The sequence below is a fragment of the Cannabis sativa genome, chromosome 1 (assembly GCF_029168945.1).
Source record: "Cannabis sativa cultivar Pink pepper isolate KNU-18-1 chromosome 1, ASM2916894v1, whole genome shotgun sequence".
NCBI lineage: Eukaryota > Viridiplantae > Streptophyta > Magnoliopsida > Rosales > Cannabaceae > Cannabis > Cannabis sativa.
The window spans coordinates 36,193,876-36,216,473 of NC_083601.1; the positions used below are offsets into that span (position 1 = coordinate 36,193,876).

Sequence of the window (22,598 nt, forward strand, 5' to 3'; positions counted from 1 at the left end):
GTGGACCTGTGTACTATTCTAAATTTATTAAGATAAATTGAGGAATATCTTTTTTTTATTATTATTAATTACCCAAATATAATTGCATATTAAAATTCATTTAAATTTACCCGCTTTTATAAGTTTACTCTCCAATTTATTCTTACATATGCTACCTTAATTAATAGCTAGTGGGTATTCATGTTGGGGAGACATCACGTTAATTGTATGAAACATGAAGGATATAATTGGTATAATAATTAGAAAAGAGGGCATAAATTAAGGCTAATTAGGATTTTTATTTCCCGAACTTTGACATGTACTAAATTAAACCCCTTGAACTTTTTTGGCCGTTAAAAATTTCCCTTGAACTATTGACAATGTTAGATTTAAGGACTTTTGTCTAATTTCATTCAATTTTACTATTTCAGTGATTATTTACGTTCTACACCATGCTCCTCAGACTTTGATATCTAACAAATCATGCCTCTCGAATTTTGACATGTACTAAATCATGTCCCTGAACTTTCATCCATGTTAGATTTTTTTTTTTACTAAAATTAGATAAAAGTCCTTAAATTCAACAATCTTAATAGTTTAAGGAGCATTTTTAACGACCTTAAAAGTTTAGGGGCATGATTTAGTACATGTTAATATTGGGGGGTAAAAATCTTAATTAGCCATAAACTAATGAGTTTAAAAGAGAAGTTTATACAAAAATACTGAATTTTGAGTAAAAGTTTACAATGTTACTGTCACATGAATTTTTTTACAAAAATACTATCTTTTTATAAAACAACTGTAAAATAACATAACAGAGCAATTAAAAATAATAGTAGAACAACTAAAAAAATAACTAATTTAATATAAAACTTATACAGTATTTTTAAAAAAAATCTGTCCAAAGTAAAAATAAATAAATAAAATAAAAATGTCAGTATATAGTGTAAAATTTTATTTAAACAAAAGGGATAAAAATGAGATGAACTACCATAAAATAACTTTTAGGTCGTTTTTTATTTGTATTATATATATTAAAAAATAATACTATCACAATACAAGCTGCTCATAAAAACAGATGATTATCCAACCTCATGATGACACGTGTTAATCATAAAAAAACTACCTACAGAAATAGGACACATGCTACCCATGATGACGGTTGGATTTTCTAAACCACAACTCCAGTTTGGCTGAACTTCTTAAACTGATTTTTGAAAAATAAAACGAACATTCACAAACATCTATAATTAAAAAAAAAAAAAAAAATTATTAATTTTTTAAAAACTAATTGTCAGCATATATTCCAAAAACAAATATTTTGAAAAAAAAAAAAAAGATTTATTATATATATAAAGTAAGTATTTTTCTTCTTTGTGTAGTGTTGCGTTTTAGTTTTGAGTTGTGGAGAAGAGCAGAGAGCAGAGACTATGGTGTCTCCCAATCGAAATCCAGCACAAGGGTTTAGTTACCCTCATTCATCCAATATGTATAATGACTTGCCCGGCATCAATTCGATGCAACCACCGGAAAATACCATACCATCGCCCACTGCTAATGTGAATACGACGTCGTTTGAGGTCCCTCCAACCAAGAAGATCCGAAAACCCTATACTATTACCAAGTCCAGGGAGAGTTGGTCGGAGCAGGAACATCAGAAGTTCGTTGAAGCTGTGCAGTTGTAAGTATACCTTGTCAATATTATTTTTTGTAACTATTTGTTTCTTTATCAATGGTTGAATTGAATTATGTGCAGCCAATTCAATTGTGTGTTGGTTGATGAGAAAATTAAAGAAAAGATATCTTTTTTTCTCTTGATAGAGATAATTAGGTGTTCGTTTTGGATTTTTAGTTTATCATTAAAGAAAGTAGATGTTTTGGGTATTTTAGTTATGTTATGTTAATCTCCTCTGAAAACGTCCAACTCCAAGTGACCAAAACAGAGGTGTGCTGAACCTTTGAAATAAGTTTCTAAAATTTGTGTACGACTTTCGTTGTGACTTTTAATGTACTCTTGAAAAAATTGGAGTGTCATAAAAAGTGTACACCGCCCATGCCCTAACAATTAATTGAACAAGCAATTTAGTACCTTTATTATTGTAATTTTGAGTTTCTTAATCACATTCAATGAAAAATAAATAAACTAGAATTGTTCTGATTGAGGCTCTTTGTATATGGTTTGAATTCAGATTTGGTCGCGACTGGAAAAAGATTGAAGCATTCGTTGGTACAAAAACTGCCGTTCAGGTATTGTTCTTACCATCTTTTGAGTTTACCTGATACAGTTTCTTTTGTTCTCAATGGTTTCACGAGAAACATTTAGAGCAAAGTTAACGTTTTTATTACATACGTGGATTTACTCTTATTTAATCCAAGGAATGGCTTTTGACAGATACGTAGCCACGCACAGAAGTACTTTGAGAAAGTTCTGAAAAGTGGGAAAAAAGAGCTTGTACCTCCCCCTAGACCAAAGAAGAAGTCTGCTCATCCATACCCACATAAATCCCCCAAAGATGGTGTGTATGTTTTACCTTTATTTTGGTTCTTTCTTCCTTTTTAATACCCTTTTGCTCATAATCTTGTCTTGCAGCTCCAAATGTTGCTCAGGTCAATGGGGCTACAAATGTTATACAGTCCACTGGGGCTTCAAATTTTACTCATGCCAATGGGTTTCCAACTGTTACTCATTTGACTGGGCCTCCAACTGTTACTCATTTCACTAGGGCTCCAACTTTTACAAATGTCAATGGGGATCCAGCTAAGTCTCATTGTAAATGGATTCCAACTGTTACACATGTTGTTCGGTATCCTAATGTTACTCATGATACCGGTCCATTTCGTTCTTCTGCTGCTTTGTATGAACCTGCATATAGGCCACATTCATCATCAGTGGTTGTAAATCCCATTACCGGTGCTTCATTTCCTCCTTGGAGATCAAGTTCTGCACCACCAGTCAGTTTACCACAACTGGAAACAGGTTTCAAGCACTTCTTGCTAAACTTTGGAAACTAAATTTGGCTTTTAGTCTATTTGCATTTGTTTCTTCATTTCTCTGTATAATGTTTATAACCTATTGCTTTTCAGATGTTGAGTGGTTATCTATCCCTGAACTTGAGGATAACAGATGCTATAATAGTGAAAGAAGTGAGCCTGTGTTCTACTTTCAGGCCATGAGAGGTAATTGATCTTACCAGAAAAAAAAATATATATTTTCTTTTACTGTATGAATACATATCATACATCTTATATATGAATAACATGTATGCAGTTACTTTCAAGCTCTTCTTGCTAAACTTGGAGACTAAACTTGTCGATTAGTGTATTTAAATTTCCTCTATTAATGTTTTTAGCTTATGTTGCTTTTCAGATGATGGGGCGGTATTTCTCCCTGCAATTGAAAATATCTGTCCCCAAAATAGTATGACTGAAAGAACTCTATGGACTGGGCCAGCTAGTGAAATAAATCACCATGAGGTCTACTTCTCACAAGGAATGAGAGGTACTGATTCCTACCAAAAGAAAATATTTCCTTTTTGTTGCTGAAAAGTATTACATTATTTGAATAACATGTATGTAGTTATTTACTTCTTTCTATACTTCGGAAACTAAACTTGCCTTTTGGTCCATTTAAATTTTGTTACTTAATTTCTCTATAAATTTTATTATTAACTTATTTGCTTTCAGATTATGGGCCACTTCTCCCTGAAGTTGCAAATAACACTCGTTATAATAGTAGCAATGAAAGCACTCTAATGATTCAGCCAGCTGATGAAATATCTAATATTGAGAGCTTCTTGAGCGGTAACTGATCTCACCAAAATAAAATATTTCCTTTTACTGATGCAAAACTATATTTGGATTACATATATGTAATTATTACTACTTTCATAGTCATGAACTCATTAGCTATGATTTTATTATTTTATTTGGTGGGAGTAGCTGCCATAATTTTTATTACAGGTATTTTCATGTTTTTGTTCATTCGTTCATTTTAAGTTTCGGTACTTGGTAACTTACTGAATCTTATAATTGCAGATGATCCAAGTTTAGCTCTACTGTATGAATTACTTGCCAATGTCTTGGAAAACCCTAATGCAGCTGGTCACTTGCAGAGACACAGACAAATGGATCCCATAAAATTAGAATCAGTATGGCTTTTGGTTATGTTATTTCTTTTTTAATCAAAAATAGAATTTTTTAGTCTCTCTATCTGTTCCTTTGTTCTCTAATTTCTGAGGTAACTTTTGGGGTTGCTCATTACTTATGATTTAAATGCAGCATCCGATTATTTCACCCTTTAGTGCTACTGCTAACGAGGAGAAGGTGATGCCATCTGTCTACCCAAATAATGTCCAAGGGAATGCCATTCTATCTGCTTAGATGTGTTTGGTAACAACTGCCAAGGCACAGACACTGTATATAGTGTCCGAGTACACACATGACCATGTGAAGAATTAGTCTTAGTCTCTCTGAAGTGAAAGCTTGCCAATCAAGGTAAATATGATATGGTAGTTTTTTTTTATCATTTTTGGGAAGTAGGAATTTTAGAGGGTTAGTATTTAGACACTGGAAGTTGACTTCTAAGTAGTTTTTTCTTATCATTTTTGGGAAGTAGGAATTTTAGAGGGTTAGTATTTAGAAACTGGAAGTTAACTTCTAATTTAGTTTAGTTTCAGATTCAGAGGCTATCTTGTACAGAGTTAGAGAGGTATTTAGTGTTTGGCTGTTTATATTTTGCATTAGTTTGCTTTAATGTTTTGCTACTTTCAGTGACATTAGAAAATTGATCTGTGTGAATTGCATTGAGCCAGAAAAAGGTACAAAAATAAAAACGTTATTTTTTTTTTTGGGGGGGTCTTTGATGCATTTTATTGCGGCACAATCGGTACTTTACACCAATGCAGATTTTCTGTCATATTTCATGACAATGCACAGTAGGAAAATCAATAAAGAAATAATATGCCAAATAAAAGATAAATTACTATTTTGGCTCCCCCGTGCTTAAATACTATTGCCTATTTATTAATTCAAAGAATGTTTTTAGATTAGTCAAAAATTTATTCTGAAATGCAAAATATTTTAAAATAAATTGATTTTACAGTTCTAAATTCAATTTATTTTTTAATTGTCATGTTTTGTTAATTAATTTATAAAAACAATTTACAAAATTTATAAACATATGCAAGATTCAAGCATAAGACTGGTTATAATTTATATAGGTTTGATTGATTTTAATTATATAAAGTAAAAATAACACAATCAACTGTCAAAGCCAAACAAAAATGCCAACAATATTCCTACATAACAAATTAGAAAACATCAGGAGGAATGGATTAAGTGGGAGAACATAGAAAGAAAATAATTTTTATTCTTTTTATTTTTTTAGTTGTATTTTAAAGTCTAATAGAATGATTTTTCTATTATTTTGAAAAAATGACTATTCTATTTTAAAGTAGAAGAAAAGATCATTCCAACGTAAGATTTGAAAAAATTTAATAATTTTTTTATAGATTGTAAATTTATTCTATTTTATTTTTATTCTCATTCTTATTTTTATATTTTCATTTCTCTCAACCAAACACTACCTAAGACTCTTCTCTACCATTTGTACTATGTAATAGCTGAAGTTGTGTATGGAATATAGTATAATTGGAATTTATGTGTTTTTAAAAAATAATGTTTGGTCCCTTTGTTTTTTGGTAAATTAAGGTAGTTAAGATGAGCATTAAGACATGTGTTAGTTTTTTTTAAGAAGAGTAATTTGTTTAAGAAAGATATAGATACAGTACTTATGAAACTTGTAAATAATATGTAGCTATTTGATTAACAAAATTATAGATATTTAGGGGTATGCTCTTATATTGATGTGATCTGCATGTTTGATTAATGAAAATTTTCACATTGATAAAAAAAACAAATTAGAAACATATAAAGAAATTTCATTTGCATAGTTTTGTCTAAAAAAATGGTTTATTTTCACTAAGAGCAAAATAGATACAAAGATACAAACATATATTTGATGTGTATTTGAATATTAACCCAGAAATTATAGGCAAGAAAAAACATGAATATAGTTTTCTCAGCATCCCAGAACTCCAAATCCAGAACTAATTCAACACAAGAAAAGGCATTGAATATGATAAGACCTGAGAACTCCAAGCTCAAGAACACAATAAAACAGTAATAAATAGCACAAACAGCAGCAATAATAGGAGTAGAACAGTAGCAAAAGAATAGAAAATATATCTTAAATGTATGAGAAACCCAATTACAAAGTATGGGAGCCCTTAGGCCCCTTTGATGCAAATAGAGATTCACTCAATAGATTGTATACCCTCTCTACTACTCACCTATATATACTATTGTATTCCCTCTTAAACACTACCCTCAAGACAAAGACTCAAATACCCTTTTATTTAATAGATGCTAGCCCACCATACTAATCCTAAGGCCTAACAGAATAAAGCAGAATTAAAATAGGATTCTCAATTGTAATTAATCCAATAAAAAGATTCGTCAAATCAATGGAAATATAAACTAAGAAAACTAGTATATAGCACTAAAATGGAAAATTCAATTTCGAACTATATCTGTGGATGTTTTGGAAATTGTTTAAAAACCAAATACTTGAAGACAGTTTAGATATCAGAGGAAACACAATGGCTACAAAGAATGCCATTAGATATTGTAAATACCTCAAGGGAACTAGAAGAGCCAGCAACATCTTAACGCTATTCCACTGCTAAAAAGCTTATCCAGTATTGAAGTAGAAGAATTCTGAATAGACTCGCCCACAATTGATGGCACAATTACCTTCTCAGCATTAAGCTCTACAGTGAATCTTCAAAGACTGGGATGATTTTAGTTTTGTTGTACAATATGCTATCGGTGCCAAATGATTTATCTGAAACATCTAGGGTAGAAGATATGCCCACACCCTTTCCACTATGGTTATCAATTGAGCCACGATTGCTTATACTTTCATATTGCTGCTTCCTCGAATAAATTTCTTTAGCTGATTGATTGTTTATCCTGTTGGTCATTAGAAGTTACATTTGCAGAAGAGCTGCTTTTGCCACGCAAAAGACTGTCTTCGCGTCCAGAATTTCCAACCTACACACAAGTAGTATATCTTAAAATGGAAAGGTACTAAAAGACAGGAAACAAAAAAGAAACATTAAATTATCAAAATGAAATATGGGTGTTTGATAACAGATCCAATGCCATATACAAGGAGCCAGAAAGTTCAACATGTGACTGTCCTAATGCTATTAGCTCATTTAACAATGGTTGTTAACAAGCCCTACAATCTTTGGGAAGTTGGGGATCAGGAATCTCTAGCATATCATGAGTAGGTAGGTTTGATGAGTAATCAAACCCATAAACCACAAGACAGGCAACTCAATCTATCCTCATAGGTGCCTTTCCAAATTTCTTATGATTCAACAAGATTGTCGGAATCAATCGCACAAGCATATTTGCCAATGAATCAATCATGAAATATCTAATGTCGCGAAAATAGCCACACAAATGGTTAAAAATCTAAAGGCCTATAACAGCTCACTTCCAAATAAATTCAAGAGGGTTACCAAGATTAAAACTATAAAGCTTCCTGTAAGCTACTAAAGATGGATACCTTCACAACGCATGATGAGTAGTCTCTTTATGGAACTAGCAAAGAGGACAAAAATCATCAATTAAGAAACTATGAGCAGCCAAATTAATTTTAGTAGGAATCCAATTAGAGGATACTTGCCAAGCAAACAATCTAACTTTTGGAGGGATATTCAAGGTCCAAACTTTTTTCCACTAACCCGAGAATCTCCTAAAAGGAGAAGCACGACCCAAGCCCTTATTATAACAAGAGTAAACCAATAACCGCTCTTGATAGAATACCATCCAAACTTTTCAAAATTCCATATAAGTTTATCATCCGCATCTTAGGGAGCTAAGGAATAGATAAGATAGCTTTTGATTATTAGGAAGAAAGAGACCACAAATCAAACCCAAATACCAACCCCCTGAAGCATCATGTTACAGAGAACCCTTGCTACCCTCACTAAAAAAATGAGGAATCATCACCAAAGAGGAAGACGCAAAAAGGACCCAAAAGTCATAATAAATATCAACATTAAAGTATAAAATATTTGAACGACCACCTATGTCACGTCAAAATAGTAGATTATACTCGTGATTGAGATAATTTTTGAAATCATCCTATGTTTAATACTAGGCTATTTAGAATTTTTGTTCCTGATCTATGACATATGTATTATTGTGCCTCTGAACTTTTCAGTTGTTTGGTAAATTTAATACGCAAGTGATTGAATCAAGTAATACAATAATAAATAAAAATCGTTCCTACAGAGATTGATTACTAATTACCAACAATTAATTTCAGAATTATATTTGGTTAATAATCAATTGATTTTAAGAAGCTAAATAATAAAAATTCGCAATCTAAAGAGATAACAAAATTGACAAATAATTTAATGGATGAAAACTAGGACTTTTAATTTCATCATCTATCCACTCTAACATTTCATAACACAATTTCAACATTTCTTCTTCCTACTATACTAGCGAATTTACTAAAGAAATCTATATTCGGGTTCTCGTAATAAAATTAAACAAATAGGGGTATTAAACATGAAAATCCTAAATGCTACACAAACCATATAAGTACTGTCGTCTTATATCGAAACCTGTGCCTAAATAATTATAGCATATTTAATTCTCACTTTTTAAATCTTGAATCAAAAACTTAAATGTAAGCATTAAACATAAATTGCATAGATCATAATAATGAAGAAGAAAATCAAAGAAATTACATTAATCCATAATTAGAGTTTCAAGAGACTCTATTAAAACCCTAAAAAAAGTATTTAATTCATAATCATGGTAGAAACACCCATTGAATAATAAGAAGTAGACATTAAACACAAAAGATAGAGAAGAGAAGAAAAAGAACTAGTTTTAGGTCTTCAATCTTGATCAATCCTTCATCTACATCCTCTCGTGGTATTTTCTATATTGTAATGTTAATTCCCCTCCTTCCATGTAATTACTTGGCTGAAAACCTCAGTCTAAAAACCATAATTAACTTTAAATTTGCAATTACAAGGCCCAGCACGTACAGACTCGTACTTGCGTGGAAAAGGCCCGCGCTCGCAGATCGGTTGTTGTCCATGTATTTTCTGCTTCGATCTCTCTCATTCAAATGCACATAACTTTTACATATAAATTCCAAATGAGTTGATTCAAGATGAAATGAAATGTTAAGAAAGAGATCTAAAACTTTTATGCTTTGATTTTTTCTAAAATTTGACCAGAACATGATTAAATTTAGGCTTGAATTTCAGTTTTATTTTTCTTTGCAATGATTTCCTACCAAAAACACAAAAATAACAAATTAACACTAAAACTAAACAAAATGATTAAAACAAACAAAACATAAGAAAATAAACCTAAAGGACTCTATAGCACAAATTGATGAAAAATAACTCTATTTTATAGAGTTATCATCAGCTCGTTAAAAATACTTCTTGAACTATTCACAGTCTTGTAAATTGGTTATTTTTGTCAACTTTTGCCACATGTGGCAAACAAAATAATAACATGGCTACTTACCAATTGTCATGTCCGTATTATGTCAACGCCACGTGTGTAATTAATATGAAAAAAAATAATTTAATTTTTTTTAAATTTAGTCTTACGTGATTTTCTTAATCATTAATTGATTTTTAGGTTAATAATTTTTAATTTTTTAATGTAAAAATATACATGTGACGTTGATGTGGTAATTAGCTAAGTAGCTATGACATCATTTAATTTGTCACGTGTGACAAAACTTGACACAATGACTAATTTACAATACTGTATATAATTTAGAGACCATTTGTAATAGGCTGAAAAGTTCAATGTACAATAATATATATGTTTAGTTTGAGAGATAAAAATCCTAAATAGCCTTAAAACTATCATAATAAATAATATTATATTAATTTTATAATATAATATTTTTATATTGATTTATATTAATATATGTTAGTCTCTTGGTAAGATTACAATTTTCATTCATACAAATAATAATATTTTTTCAGCCATTAATTTTGAATCCTATAACTAATTAATATTTATTGAGCTACAATAAAATTAGTTAGATCACTTACAATAGAACAGTTAAAATAATGACAAGATAAATTATTTAATTAAGAGGTAAAAAAATTATGAACAATGCTGATCTGCTAAATGAGTTATTATAACTAAGAAATTTAATTCATTGAACTATAAATATTATATTATTTTTTAATTTTTTTTTTTTTTGTAATATTTGTGCAATATTAGTATTATTTTATTTATTTATTGAATAAATTATATTATAATAAATAATTTTTAAAACTTAAATATGATATAATATAAATGTGTAGGATTTAGGGTAAAACATAAAAAGTAAAATTTTAGTGAAATATTTTAGGGATTATTTCACAAATACACAAAAATAACAAAAAATTAAAAAAAAAAATACGGTTTTACGAAATTTTAAATATTTTTACAATATTTTTTATTTTATTTACAAAAAATACGGTCTTTTTGTATTGTACCCTTGTTAATATGTTGTTGATTTTTTGTTATCTGTATGTTATTTTTTGTTGTTTTAATATTATTTAGATGTTATTTCTATATTACTTTTATGTAGTTTTATTTTTTGTAAAAATATATATAAAAATAAATAAATCTTTAAACGTAAAAATATAACTTTTTTACAAAAAAAAAAAATAATAATAATAATATCTTATGTAATTATCCTAATATTTTAAAAAATATAATAAAAAAATGTAAATAATATACATTTAATTTTTTTGTTTTCATTCCAACACACCATGTATCATTATCCAGAATAAACAAGGAACATAAATATTATTTAGGACACCTCAATTAACAACAACAACTTGACTTATTTACATTGATTAGTCAAACCTCAATTAACTAAATCCTTCCACCACGACTCTCATAAATTAGTCTAATCAACTTTTAATCATATTTTGTTTTAATGAACTGTTAACCAATTTTTTAGTTTCGGATCCTTAAGCTTTTAGTGCTACTTGTCAAAAGCAAGGGATTCCAAAATGTTCCTAGCCACACTAGAACTACTAGAGAATTTATAAAGAGCACACTAAATTTAGTATCATACTAGTACCAAATTTAATATTAAAAATTATTTTCACTCTAACCAAAACACTAAACATTACACTAAAAAAATATTTTTTATTATTATATTAATTTTTTAATTAAATTTAAAAAATTAATATTATATCAATAATAATTAGTGCACTACATTTAAATTGAAAAATTATTTTTACTACCATAAAAATAATTTATGGTATTTACATTTAAATTTACACACAATAAATTAAAAGGTACTTCTATAATGTACCTTTTTAAATAAAAGAGTTACACGGATAACATAAAGTTTAAATCTTATTTTCGGCGTGTTAAATTTTTTTCAAATTTTTTCGATATTTTACTGGATGTCTTAAATAATTATAATGTACACGACTATAAATAAAATAAACTAAAAAAGCTTTTCAAATCTGAAACAAATAAGAGTATATCAATGCACCACTTTAAAAACTTACATTGTAATTTTATAAATACAATTAATAATATAAATATATATTAATTAAATATAGGAATAATTACATAAGGCACTATTTTTTGTAAAATATTTACATTTTTACGTTCAAAGAATGTTTTTTTACATTTTTACGGTTTTCTAAAAAATAACATGAAAACAACATAAAATCAACAAGAAAACTACATAAAAGTAACATGAAAATAACATCAAAATAACAATAAAAAATATCATACATATAACAAAAAATTAACAAGATTACAACATAAAAAGACCGTATTTTTTGTAAATAAAATAAAAAATATATATAAAAATATTTAAAATTCCGTGAAACCGTATTTTTGTAATTTTTTTATTATTTTTATGTTTTTGTGAAATAATCCCTCAAATATATATATATAAATATACTGTGCACTATAGCGTAATATGGAGCAATAAATGTCGTGTTCTTGGAGAAAAACTCACATCAAATATATTGTTTTGATCAGGACGGACCCATTCATAATAATGTGGGCTACCAAAAACACTGCTTTTTAAAAAATTAAATGTAAATTTTTCAATTTAATAATTATAAACCAAAATAGTAGAATAGCCCCCATAAAATTAGATAAATTTAATAAGAGTGATTATAATGTAGTTATAAATATTTTTTTATGATAAATAAGCCCCCACAAAGTAAAAATCCTAGGTCCGTCACTTGTTTTGATGGCTCGTTGGAGAAGCCCTCAGTGCAGAAAAAATCTAGTTTTGGTGTTTAGCTCTTATAAAATTTAAGAAGTAACAGTTAATAATATTTTATAATAATTATTAAATTATAATATGTACATCTTAATTAATGTTATAATTACTTATTATAATCTTTCAAAGTATTTATATAATAAAAAAAAATTAATAAAAATGAAATATTCAACATTTAATAATTAATGTAAAGTTATTAATTAATAGTAGCACAAAGTGAAAGTTTCATAAAAGATATTTAGTGCATGTTTGACATTATAATTAAAAATTTATTTTTTGTTTTTTAAAAATAAGAAATTATTTTTTGAAAACAATTAGGCGTATTTGACCTTATTTTTTGAAACAGTTTTCAAAGAATAAAGATACAAAAATTAAGAATTTTGAGAATAACAAAATATTATTTTCTATTTTGAAAAATAATTCACTTTTGGTCAATATTTTTTCTACACTTTATCTCACATCATTATACATTTATACTCATCATTTTTTCATATTATTTTCTCTCTCATCACTTTATCTCCTTTTTTTTTCTCTCTCGTTACTTTCTCACTCATCATTTTTTCACATTATTTTCTCACACTTTCTCTCTCATCACTTTCTTACATTATTTTCTCTCTCTTCACTTTCTCGTATTATTTTCTCTCTCTTCACTTTCTCACATTATTTTCTCTCTCATCACTTTCTCTCTCTTTATTTTCTCTCCCCCCATTTTCTCTTTCCTCATTATCGATCTGGACTAGGCCGGGGGTTGGGATTTGGGGTCCAGGTCGGGACTGGATCCATGATCCGGCACTGTGTTTGGGTCCAGAGACATGGACAGGGTTCGGGGCTACAACTAGGGTGCGAGTGCGGCCGGTTTGGACGAATCATGGGTCGTGGTCGAGTCTTGTTCATATCGGGGTCTCGAAGTATTGAAGTTATTTAAGAAAATAAAATAAATTAAAAAATAAAAATAAAAATTATTTTTTGAAAACATTATCCAAATGCGATTTGTGTTTTGAAAATTTCAGAAACTGTTTTTTGTTCTCATTTCTAAAAATACTTTGTTAAAAACAAAAAACATATTACAATGACAAATATACTCTTAGTAGTTTAGGTTTTATATCCCAAACTAACACAACTCAAGTTACGTAATCCCCAAAATACTTCAAATATATTATTTATTAGCGTAAATCTCAATATTCTTAACATAATGAGGTGTTATTATTATTATTACTATTATTATTATTATTATTATTAATCATTAAATGTTAAATAATAAAAAAAATTAGAATGATTTAACCTTGTGCTTAGGTTTTTTTTTTAAAAAAAAAAAACATAACACTTAGTTAAAATATCATTATTAATATTTTTAAAATGAAATAAATATGTAATTTTAAGTTTTTTTTTTTTTATTTTTTTATAATTGTGTATGTTGTAGTTATCTTGTACTGCTTATAAATATTTATAAAATTCTAAATAATTTAATATAAATTAAAATAAAGTTTAAATAATTACTTACTATATATATAATGAGATTACTTTATATACTTTTTTTTAAAAAAAAAAAAAATCTTTTCAAATTTATGGTTTTTGTTGCTAGTTGCTTCGATGGTTTATATGTGGATTGCTATGTGGATTTTAATTGTAATTTAAGTTGCTCCGTTAGTTTTTATGTAGGTTGCTATGTGAATTTTTGTAAAAAAAAAATATTTTGAAGTGTAAAAAATGAAAAAACTCTTGTAAAAATTAGGTACTACAAAATATTTAAATATTATTTTAAAGAATGTAAACTATTAAAAAAAAAAAAGAATATTCAAATAATCAAAAATAGTTACAATATATATATATATATGTATATAGATACTAGCAAAAAAACTACGTGCGAGGCACGTATACTAAATTTTATGCTAGTTTTTTCTATGTTATTTGAAAGTGATACAATCAAAAATTAAAGAAAAAATGTTATTAGTTATTAGATGAAATTATTATTATGTGTATCTGAATATTATAGTTTATATTGTTGTCAATTAAAAGTGAATACCGAATGCAATATATTAGTGTTTAAAAAAGCTTGATGATTTAAATATGTTCTTAAATTAATCCAAAAATAAATTAAAAATTGATGTTCCAATACTTAAAGAAACATTACTTAAATGGGTGTAAGATAAAAAGAAAATTAAAAATCAATCTCTAAATTATTGATAATTGAAAATAGCATTTGTCTAAAAATTGTAGATAAGAAACTAATGATAGTCATTGGTGGATTTCAATCTTCATTTGCTTCGATAGAGACAATAGTGTAATTTTTGTATTTTGCAGTTTTCATTCTAGCCGGGTCCGCATATATCTGGATTGTCCACTTTTTCGTTGATAAATTGAATATGGTAGTGTCGACAAAGCAGCGGTGTTCCTGCAAACTTGTATAAGTTCTACGTGATCTTTTTTTTTTTTCTAACCACAATTAATAAAAATTATATGTATTATTTATTATTAAAATTCATATGAACATATAACAATGAACATACCTATTGAAATTGAAATTAAGATTGAGCACATAATACTTCAGTCAATAATACTATTAATATAGAAATTCCAATTATAAACATAAATAAAATTATGATCATATATAACTTATGGTTGATATATATAAAAGAATAAACTTACTTAAGCCCTCTTTAAAAAATATGAAACTTTTACCTCTTTATTGCATAAACAATAGGTAGATGATGATACTAATTTATTTGAGAAATCTATAAAATAAATAAAATCATAAACATAAATAAAATTATGATCATATATAACTTATGGTTGATATATATATAAAATAAACTTACTTAAGCAATACTCTTTAAAGAATGTAAAACTTTTACCTCTCCATTGCATAAATAATACGTAGATGATGATACTAATTTATTTGAGAAATCTACAAAATAGATAAATCAAACATTAAAATCAGGGTAATGCTAGAACTTTGTAATGGTGTAACTAAAAGAGAAGAAAAAAAAAAGAGTAAACCATGCATATTGATAGCTATGTGTGTGAGAGAGTATGGAAGATTTTGAATTAAAGTTAAAGTTTATATAGATTGTAATATAACGTAAGCTTAGGATGATTTTTTATTTGTTTATTATATATTTTTTTAAAATACTTCCTATAAAGTTTTCATTAGGAATTTAAGATACGGTATGTTTTCTTTTCTAAATGGGGGAAGAGCTATTTAATGTCAGTTCAAATACTAATAGGATTTATTTTATTATTATTTTATTATATATAAATAATATTTTATTATTTTATTAAATAAAAATTAAAATTCACCCATGAATTTCTCATAAACCAAGAATTTCAGTTATATAGGCACACTTTATATAGAATAGATATAATTCAAATAGGTAGAAAGTGGACCTGTGTACTATTCTAAATTTATTAGGATAAATTGAGGAATATCTTTTATTTTTTTATCAATTAATCAAAAATAACTGCATATTAAAATTCATTCAAATTTACCCGCTTCTATAAGTTTACTCCCCAATTTATCCTTACATATGTTACCTTAATTAATAGCTAGTGGGTATTCATGTTGGGGAGACATCACATTAATTGTATGAAACATGAAGGATATAATTGGTATAATAATTAGAAAAGAGGGCATAAATTAAGGCTAATTAGGATTTTTATTCCCCGAACTTTGACATGTATCAAATTATGCCCCCTGAACTTTTTTGGCCGTTAAAAATTCCCCTTGAACTATTGACAATGTTAGATTTAAGGACTTTTGTCTAATTTCATTCAATTTTACTATTTCAGTGATTATTTATGTACTAAACCATACTCCCCAGACTATGATATCTACCAAATCATGTCCCTCGAACTTTGACATGTACTAAATCATGTCCCCTGAACTTTCATCCATGTTAGATTTTTTTTTACTAAAATTAGATAAAAGTCATTAAATTCAACAATCTCAATAGTTTAAGGAGCATTTTTAACGACCTTAAAAGTTCAGGGGCATGATTTAGTACATATTAACACTGAGGTAAAAATCATAATTAGCCATAAACTAATGAGTTTAAAAGAGAAGTTTATACAAAAATACTAAATTTTGAGCGAAAGTTTACAATTTTACTGTCATATGAATTTTTTATAAAAATACTGTTTTTTATAAAATAACTGTAAAACAACATAACAGAGCAATTAAAAATAATAATAGAACAACTAAAAAAATAACTGTGAAAATTTAATACAGTATACATTATAAAACTTACACAGTATTTTTTTAAAAAAAATCTGTCCAGAGTAAAAAAAAAAATTAAAAAATTTTAGTATAGTGTAAAAATATCTTTTAAAAAAAAGATAAAAATGGGATGAACAACCATAAAATAACTTTTAGGTCGTTTTTTATTTGTATTATATATATTAAAAAATAATACTATCACAATACAAGCTGCTCATAAAACAGATGATTAATCCAACCTCATGATGACACGTGTTAATCATAAAAAAACTACCTACAGAAATAGGACACATGCTACCCATGATGACGGTTGGATTTACTAAACCACAACTCCAGTTTGGCTGAACTTCTTAAACTGATTTTTGAAAAATAAAACGAACATTCACAAACATCTATAATGAAAAAAAAAAAAAAAAGATTATTAATTTTTTTAAAAACTAATTGTCAGCATATATTCCAAAAACAAATATTTTGAAAAAAAAAAAAAAGATTTATTATATATATAAAGTAAGTATTTTTCTTCTTTGTGTAGTGTTGCGTTTTAGTTTTGAGTTGTGGAGAAGAGCAGAGAGCAGAGACTATGGTGTCTCCCAATCGAAATCCAGCACAAGGGTTTAGTTACCCTCATTCATCCAATATGCATAATGACTTGCCCGGCATCAATTCGATGCAACCACCGGAAAATACCATACCATCGCCCACTGCTAATGTGAATACGACGTCGTTTGAGGTCCCTCCAACCAAGAAGATCCGAAAACCCTATACTATTACCAAGTCCAGGGAGAGTTGGTCGGAACAGGAACATCAGAAGTTCGTTGAAGCTGTGCAGTTGTAAGTATACCTTGTCAATATTATTTTTTTTAACTATTTGTTTCTTTATCAATGGTTGAATTGAATTATGTGCAGCCAATTCAATTGTGTGTTGGTTGATGAGAAAATTAAAGAAAAGATATCTTTTTTTTCTCTTGATAGAGATAATTAGGTGTTCGTTTTGGATTTTTAGTTTATCATTAAAGAAAGTAGATGTTTTGGGTATTTTAGTTATGTTATGTTAATCTCCTCTGAAAACGTCCAACTCCAAGTGACCAAAACAGAGGTGTGCTGAACCTTTGAAATAAGTTTCTAAAATTTTTGTACGACTTTCGTTGTGACTTTTAATATACTCTTGAAAAAATTGGAGTGTCATAAAAAGTGTACACTGCCCATGCCCTAACAATTAATTGAACAAGCAATTTAGTACCTTTATTATTGTAATTTTGAGTTTCTTAATCACATTCAATGAAAAATAAATAAACTAGAATTGTTCTGATTGAGGCTCTTTGTATATGGTTTGAATTCAGATTTGGTCGCGACTGGAAAAAGATTGAAGCATTCGTTGGTACAAAAACTGCCGTTCAGGTATTGTTCTTACCATCTTTTGAGTTCACCTGACACAGTTTCTATTGTTCTCAATGGTTTCAATAGAAACATTTAGAGCAAAGTTAACGTTTTTATTACATACGTGGATTCACTCTTATTTAATCCAAGGAATGGCTTTTGACAGATACGTAGCCACGCACAGAAGCACTTTGAGAAAGTTCTGAAAAGTGGGATAAAAGAGCGTGTACCTCCCCCTAGACCAAAGAAGAAGGCTACTCATCCATACCCACATAAATCCCCTACAGATGGTCTGTATGTTTAACCTTTATTTTAGTTCTTTCTTCCTTTTTAATACCCTTTTGCTCATAAGCTTGTCTTGCAGCTCCAAATGTTGCTCAGTTCAATGGGGCTACAAATGTTACACAGTCCACTGGGGCTTCATATTTTACTCATGCCAATGGGTTTCCAATTGTTACTTATATGACTGGGTCTCCAACTGTTACTCAATTCACTGGTGCTCCAACTTTTACAAATGACAATGGGGATCCAGCTATGTCTCATTTCGATTGGACTCCAGCTGTTACACATGTTGCTGGGTCTCCTAATGTTACTCATGATACCGGGCCATTTCATTATTCTGCTGCTTTGTATGAACCTGCATTCTGTAGCCCACATTCATCATCAGCGGTTGTAAATCCCATTAACGGTGCTTCATCGCCTCCTTGGCGATCAAGTTCTGCACCACCAGTCATTTTACCACAACTGGAAACAGGTTTCAACCGCTTCTTGCTAAACTTTGGAAACTACATTTGGCTTTTAGTCTATTTGCATTTGTTTCTTCATTTCTCTGTATAATGTTTATAACCTATTGCTTTTCAGATGTTGAGTGGTTATCTATCCCTGAACTTGAGGATAACAGATGCTATAATAGTGAAAGAAGTGAGCCTGTGTTCTACTCCCAGGCCATGAGAGGTAATTGATCTTAGGAAAAAAAAAAGTATATTTTCTTTTACTATATAAATACATATCATACATCTTATATATGAATAACATGTATGCAGTTACTTTCAAGCTCTTCTTGCTAAACCTTGGAGACTAAACTAGTCGAGTAGTGTATTTAAATTTCCTCTATTAATGTTTTTAGCTTATGTTGCTTTTCAGATGATGGGGCGGTATTTCTCCCTGCAATTGAATATATCAATCCCCATAACAGTATGACTGAAAGAACTCTATGGACTGGGCCAGCTAGTGAAATAAATCACCATGAGGTCTACTTCTCACAAGGAATGAGAGGTACTGATTCCTACCAAAAGAAAATATTTCCTTTTTGTTGCTGAAAAGTATTACATTATTTGAATAACATGTATGTAGTTATTTACTTCTTTCTATACTTCGGAAACTAAACTTGCCTTTTGGTCCATTTAAATTTTGTTACTTAATTTGTCTATAAATTTTATTAATAACTTATTTGCTTTCAGATTATGTGCCACTTCTCCCTGCAATTGCAAATAACACTCGCGATAATAGTAGTACTGAAAGCACTCTAATGATTCAGCCAGATGATGAAATATTTAATATTGAGGGCTTCTTGAGAGGTAACTTATCTCACCAAAATAAGATATTTCCTTTTACTGATGCAAAACTATATTTGGATAATATGTATGTAATTATTACTCGTTTCATAGTCATGAACTTATTAGCTATGATTTTATTATTTTATTTGGTGGGAGTAGCTGCTATAATTTTTAGAGCCTTTTTTATTTTTACACTTCTAAACATTTATTTTTGCATTTTTACGGAATTTTTGCAACTAGCGCTGCAACCTAAATCGCAACAAAAAATTGTATAGAAACTCCTATTGCAATTAGCGCTGCAACCACTTTAGAAATCCAAACAATAAATTTGAAAAAAAAGTTAAAAAAACAGTATATGGGGTAATTCTCCTCATTTTTATTACGGGTATTTTCATGTTTTCCTTCATTCGTTTATTGTCAGTTTCAGAACTTGGTAAGTAACTGAATCTTATAATTGCAGATAATCCAAGTTTTGCTCCAGTGTATGAATTCATTGCCAATGTCTTGGAAAACCCTAATGAAGCTGGTCACTTGCAGAGACTGAGACAAATGGATCCCACAAGATTTAGATCAGTATGTCTTTTGGTTATGTTGTTTCTCTTTTAATCAAAAATAGAATTTTTCAGTCTTTATCTGTTCCTTTGCTCTCTAATTTCTGAGCTAACTAATTCTTTGATTTTTAATCCAGGCATTGTTAATGATGCAGCGCCTATCACAAAATTTACAAGGTCCCAATTTAGCTAGACTTGTAAGCTTTCTTGCCATGCACTTTAAGTTTTACTTTACATTGTAATAAGTTACGATGTTGTTGACGCAATGCGAAGTTGCATCAATATTTGCTCCATTTTTCTGCTGCATTGCATTGTATTGGTTTGCCCATTTAGTGATTTTTCTCTAGGGATTTAGGAGTCTTTCTTCTTGGGATAAGCCTTATTTGTATAAATCATGGTTTTTCACCCTTGGCTAGATAATAAAATATAATGGTACAAATTTGTTATATAACTTTTGGGGTTGCTCATTACTTATGACTTAAATGCAGTGTCAGATTATTTCACCCGATGGTGCTACTGCTAATGAGGAGAGGGTAATGCCATCTGTCTACCCAAATAACGTCCAAGGGAATGCCATTCTATCTGCTTAGGAAGTCGACCGCAGATGTTAATGGCGTCACTCTTTAAGCTTTATTTGGGAAAGAGGTGTTAGATGTGTTTGGTAACAACTGCCAAGGCACAGGACACTGTATATAGTGTCCGAGTACACACATGACCATGTGAAGAATTAGTCTTAGTCTCTCTAAAGTGAAAGCTTGTCAATCAAGGTAAATATGATATGGTAGTTTTTTTTATCATTTTTGGTAAGTAGGAATTTTAGAGGGTTAGTATTTAGACACTGGAAGTTAACTTCTAATTTAGTTTAGTTTCAGATTCAGAGGCTATTTTGTACAGCGTTAGAGAGTAATTTAGTGTTTGGCTGTCTATATTTTGCATTAGTTTGCTTTAATGTTTTGCTACTTTCAGTGACATTAGAAAATTGATCAGTGTGAATTGCATTGAGCCAGAAAAAGGTACAAAAATAAAAACGTTATTTATTTTTTTTTTTGGGTCTTTGATGCATTTTATTGCGGCACAATCGGTACTTTACACCAATGCAGATTTTCTGTCATTTTTCATGACAATGCACAGTAGGAAAATTAATAAAGAAATAATATGCCAAATAAAAGATAAATTACTATTTTGGCTCTTCCCGTGTTTAAATACTATTGCCTGTTTATTAATTTAAGAATGTTTTTAGATTAGTCAAAAATTTATTCTGAAATGCAAAATATTTTAAAATGAATTGATTTTACAGTTCTAAATTCAATTTTTTTTTAATTGTCATGTTTGTTAATTAATTTATAAAAACAATTTACAAAATTTATAAAGATATGCAAGATTCAAGCATAAGAATGGTTATATAGGTTTGATTGACTCTAATTTTATAAAGTAAAAATAACATAAATTAGAAAGAGCATTGTTACTAAGCACCAGTGATATTTAATACCTCTAGATATGTGGCGATTGGATAGTGATACTTCTTAAAAGTTATTATATTAACCTATATAAGACCCGATACTTATTTAGATCAATTGTGATATTGATCTAAATACCATTGATACCTTTTAGTATTTTTCAATTAGAAAACATCAGAAGGAATGGATTAAGTGGGTGAACATCACAAGAGCTAAGAATCTTGTCCACAATTTGTACTATACAATAGCTGAAGTTGTATATGGAATATAGAATAATTCGAATTTATGTGTTCTTAAAAAATAATGTTTGGCTTCTTTTTATTTTGTAAACTAACATAGTTAAGATGAGTATTAATACCTGTGTTAGTTTTCGAGTAATTTGTAATCTACATGATGGGATATGCTCCTAAATTGATGTAATCTACATGTTTGATTAATGAAAATTTTTACATTGATAAAACAAAAACAAATTAAATAAAAACACAGTTTTTGTATTTTTATTTTACTATTGTGAATCAATCAATAGCCAGGTATTTAATATATTCTTCCAAGAAGTGAAAATTAGGGGTGTTCACTAAGTATCCGATCCAATCTAATTTGCACGATCCAATCCAATCCGCACGATCTAATCCAATCCAATCTGCAAAATGCGGATATTCGCACTTGCGCGGATTGGATTAGATTGAAAAATCTAAAATCCACACTTGTGCGGATTGAATGTTGTTTGACCTCAAAAAGTAACCGATCCAATCCAATCTGCACTTAATTATATATATTTTTAAAAATTATAATATATAATATATATTAATTTTCTAGTAATATTAAAAAAAAGACACAAACTTCTAATTCCTTAATTTTTTTAGTAATATATTGAGTTGGTGTATTTTATTTGTTTTATAATAAAAAACACTAGAAAAATTATTTTTATTCACATAGACACATACACATAAATTTAAATATATATACTAACTTATTTATTTTAGTAATGAATACATACATATATATATTTAGTGTAAATTTAAAGATGAGTACATATATATTGACATACATGTATATTAGTTTTATTTATATATAAATAGAGATAGAAATAGA

The 22,598-nt window shown here is 28.6% G+C and overlaps 2 protein-coding genes and 2 long non-coding RNA genes across 4 annotated transcripts; 2 read left to right on the forward strand and 2 right to left on the reverse strand.

Moving 5' to 3' along the window:
• The first annotated feature begins 1,214 nt into the window (after window positions 1-1,214).
• Window positions 1,215-4,826, forward strand: LOC115706412 (uncharacterized). The gene is made up of 9 exons (XM_030634058.2): window positions 1,215-1,660; window positions 2,169-2,226; window positions 2,372-2,495; window positions 2,570-2,956; window positions 3,064-3,156; window positions 3,347-3,478; window positions 3,664-3,780; window positions 4,015-4,127; window positions 4,258-4,826. The coding sequence occupies exons 1-9, from the start codon at window positions 1,410-1,412 to the stop codon at window positions 4,357-4,359; spliced, it is 1,377 nt and encodes a 458-aa protein (XP_030489918.2). The 5' UTR covers window positions 1,215-1,409; the 3' UTR covers window positions 4,360-4,826.
• Window positions 4,827-6,450: 1,624 nt separating this feature from the next.
• Window positions 6,451-8,232, reverse strand: LOC133036900 (uncharacterized). Its single transcript, XR_009687319.1, has 2 exons — window positions 7,616-8,232; window positions 6,451-7,092 (listed from the first exon to the last, which is right to left on the reverse strand). It is a non-coding gene; the product is annotated as an uncharacterized LOC133036900 (long non-coding RNA).
• A 6,278-nt stretch (window positions 8,233-14,510) lies between these two features.
• LOC133036902 (uncharacterized) lies at window positions 14,511-15,708 on the reverse strand. The gene is made up of 2 exons (XR_009687320.1): window positions 15,169-15,708; window positions 14,511-14,744 (listed from the first exon to the last, which is right to left on the reverse strand). It is a non-coding gene; the product is annotated as an uncharacterized LOC133036902 (long non-coding RNA).
• Window positions 15,709-16,716: 1,008 nt separating this feature from the next.
• LOC115706411 (uncharacterized) lies at window positions 16,717-21,094 on the forward strand. The gene is made up of 10 exons (XM_030634056.2): window positions 16,717-17,396; window positions 17,906-17,963; window positions 18,109-18,232; window positions 18,307-18,696; window positions 18,804-18,896; window positions 19,086-19,217; window positions 19,403-19,519; window positions 19,959-20,071; window positions 20,187-20,246; window positions 20,538-21,094. Exons 1-10 carry the CDS (start codon window positions 17,146-17,148, stop codon window positions 20,637-20,639), a joined length of 1,440 nt encoding a protein of 479 aa, XP_030489916.2. The 5' UTR covers window positions 16,717-17,145; the 3' UTR covers window positions 20,640-21,094.
• The last annotated feature ends 1,504 nt before the right edge of the window (window positions 21,095-22,598 follow it).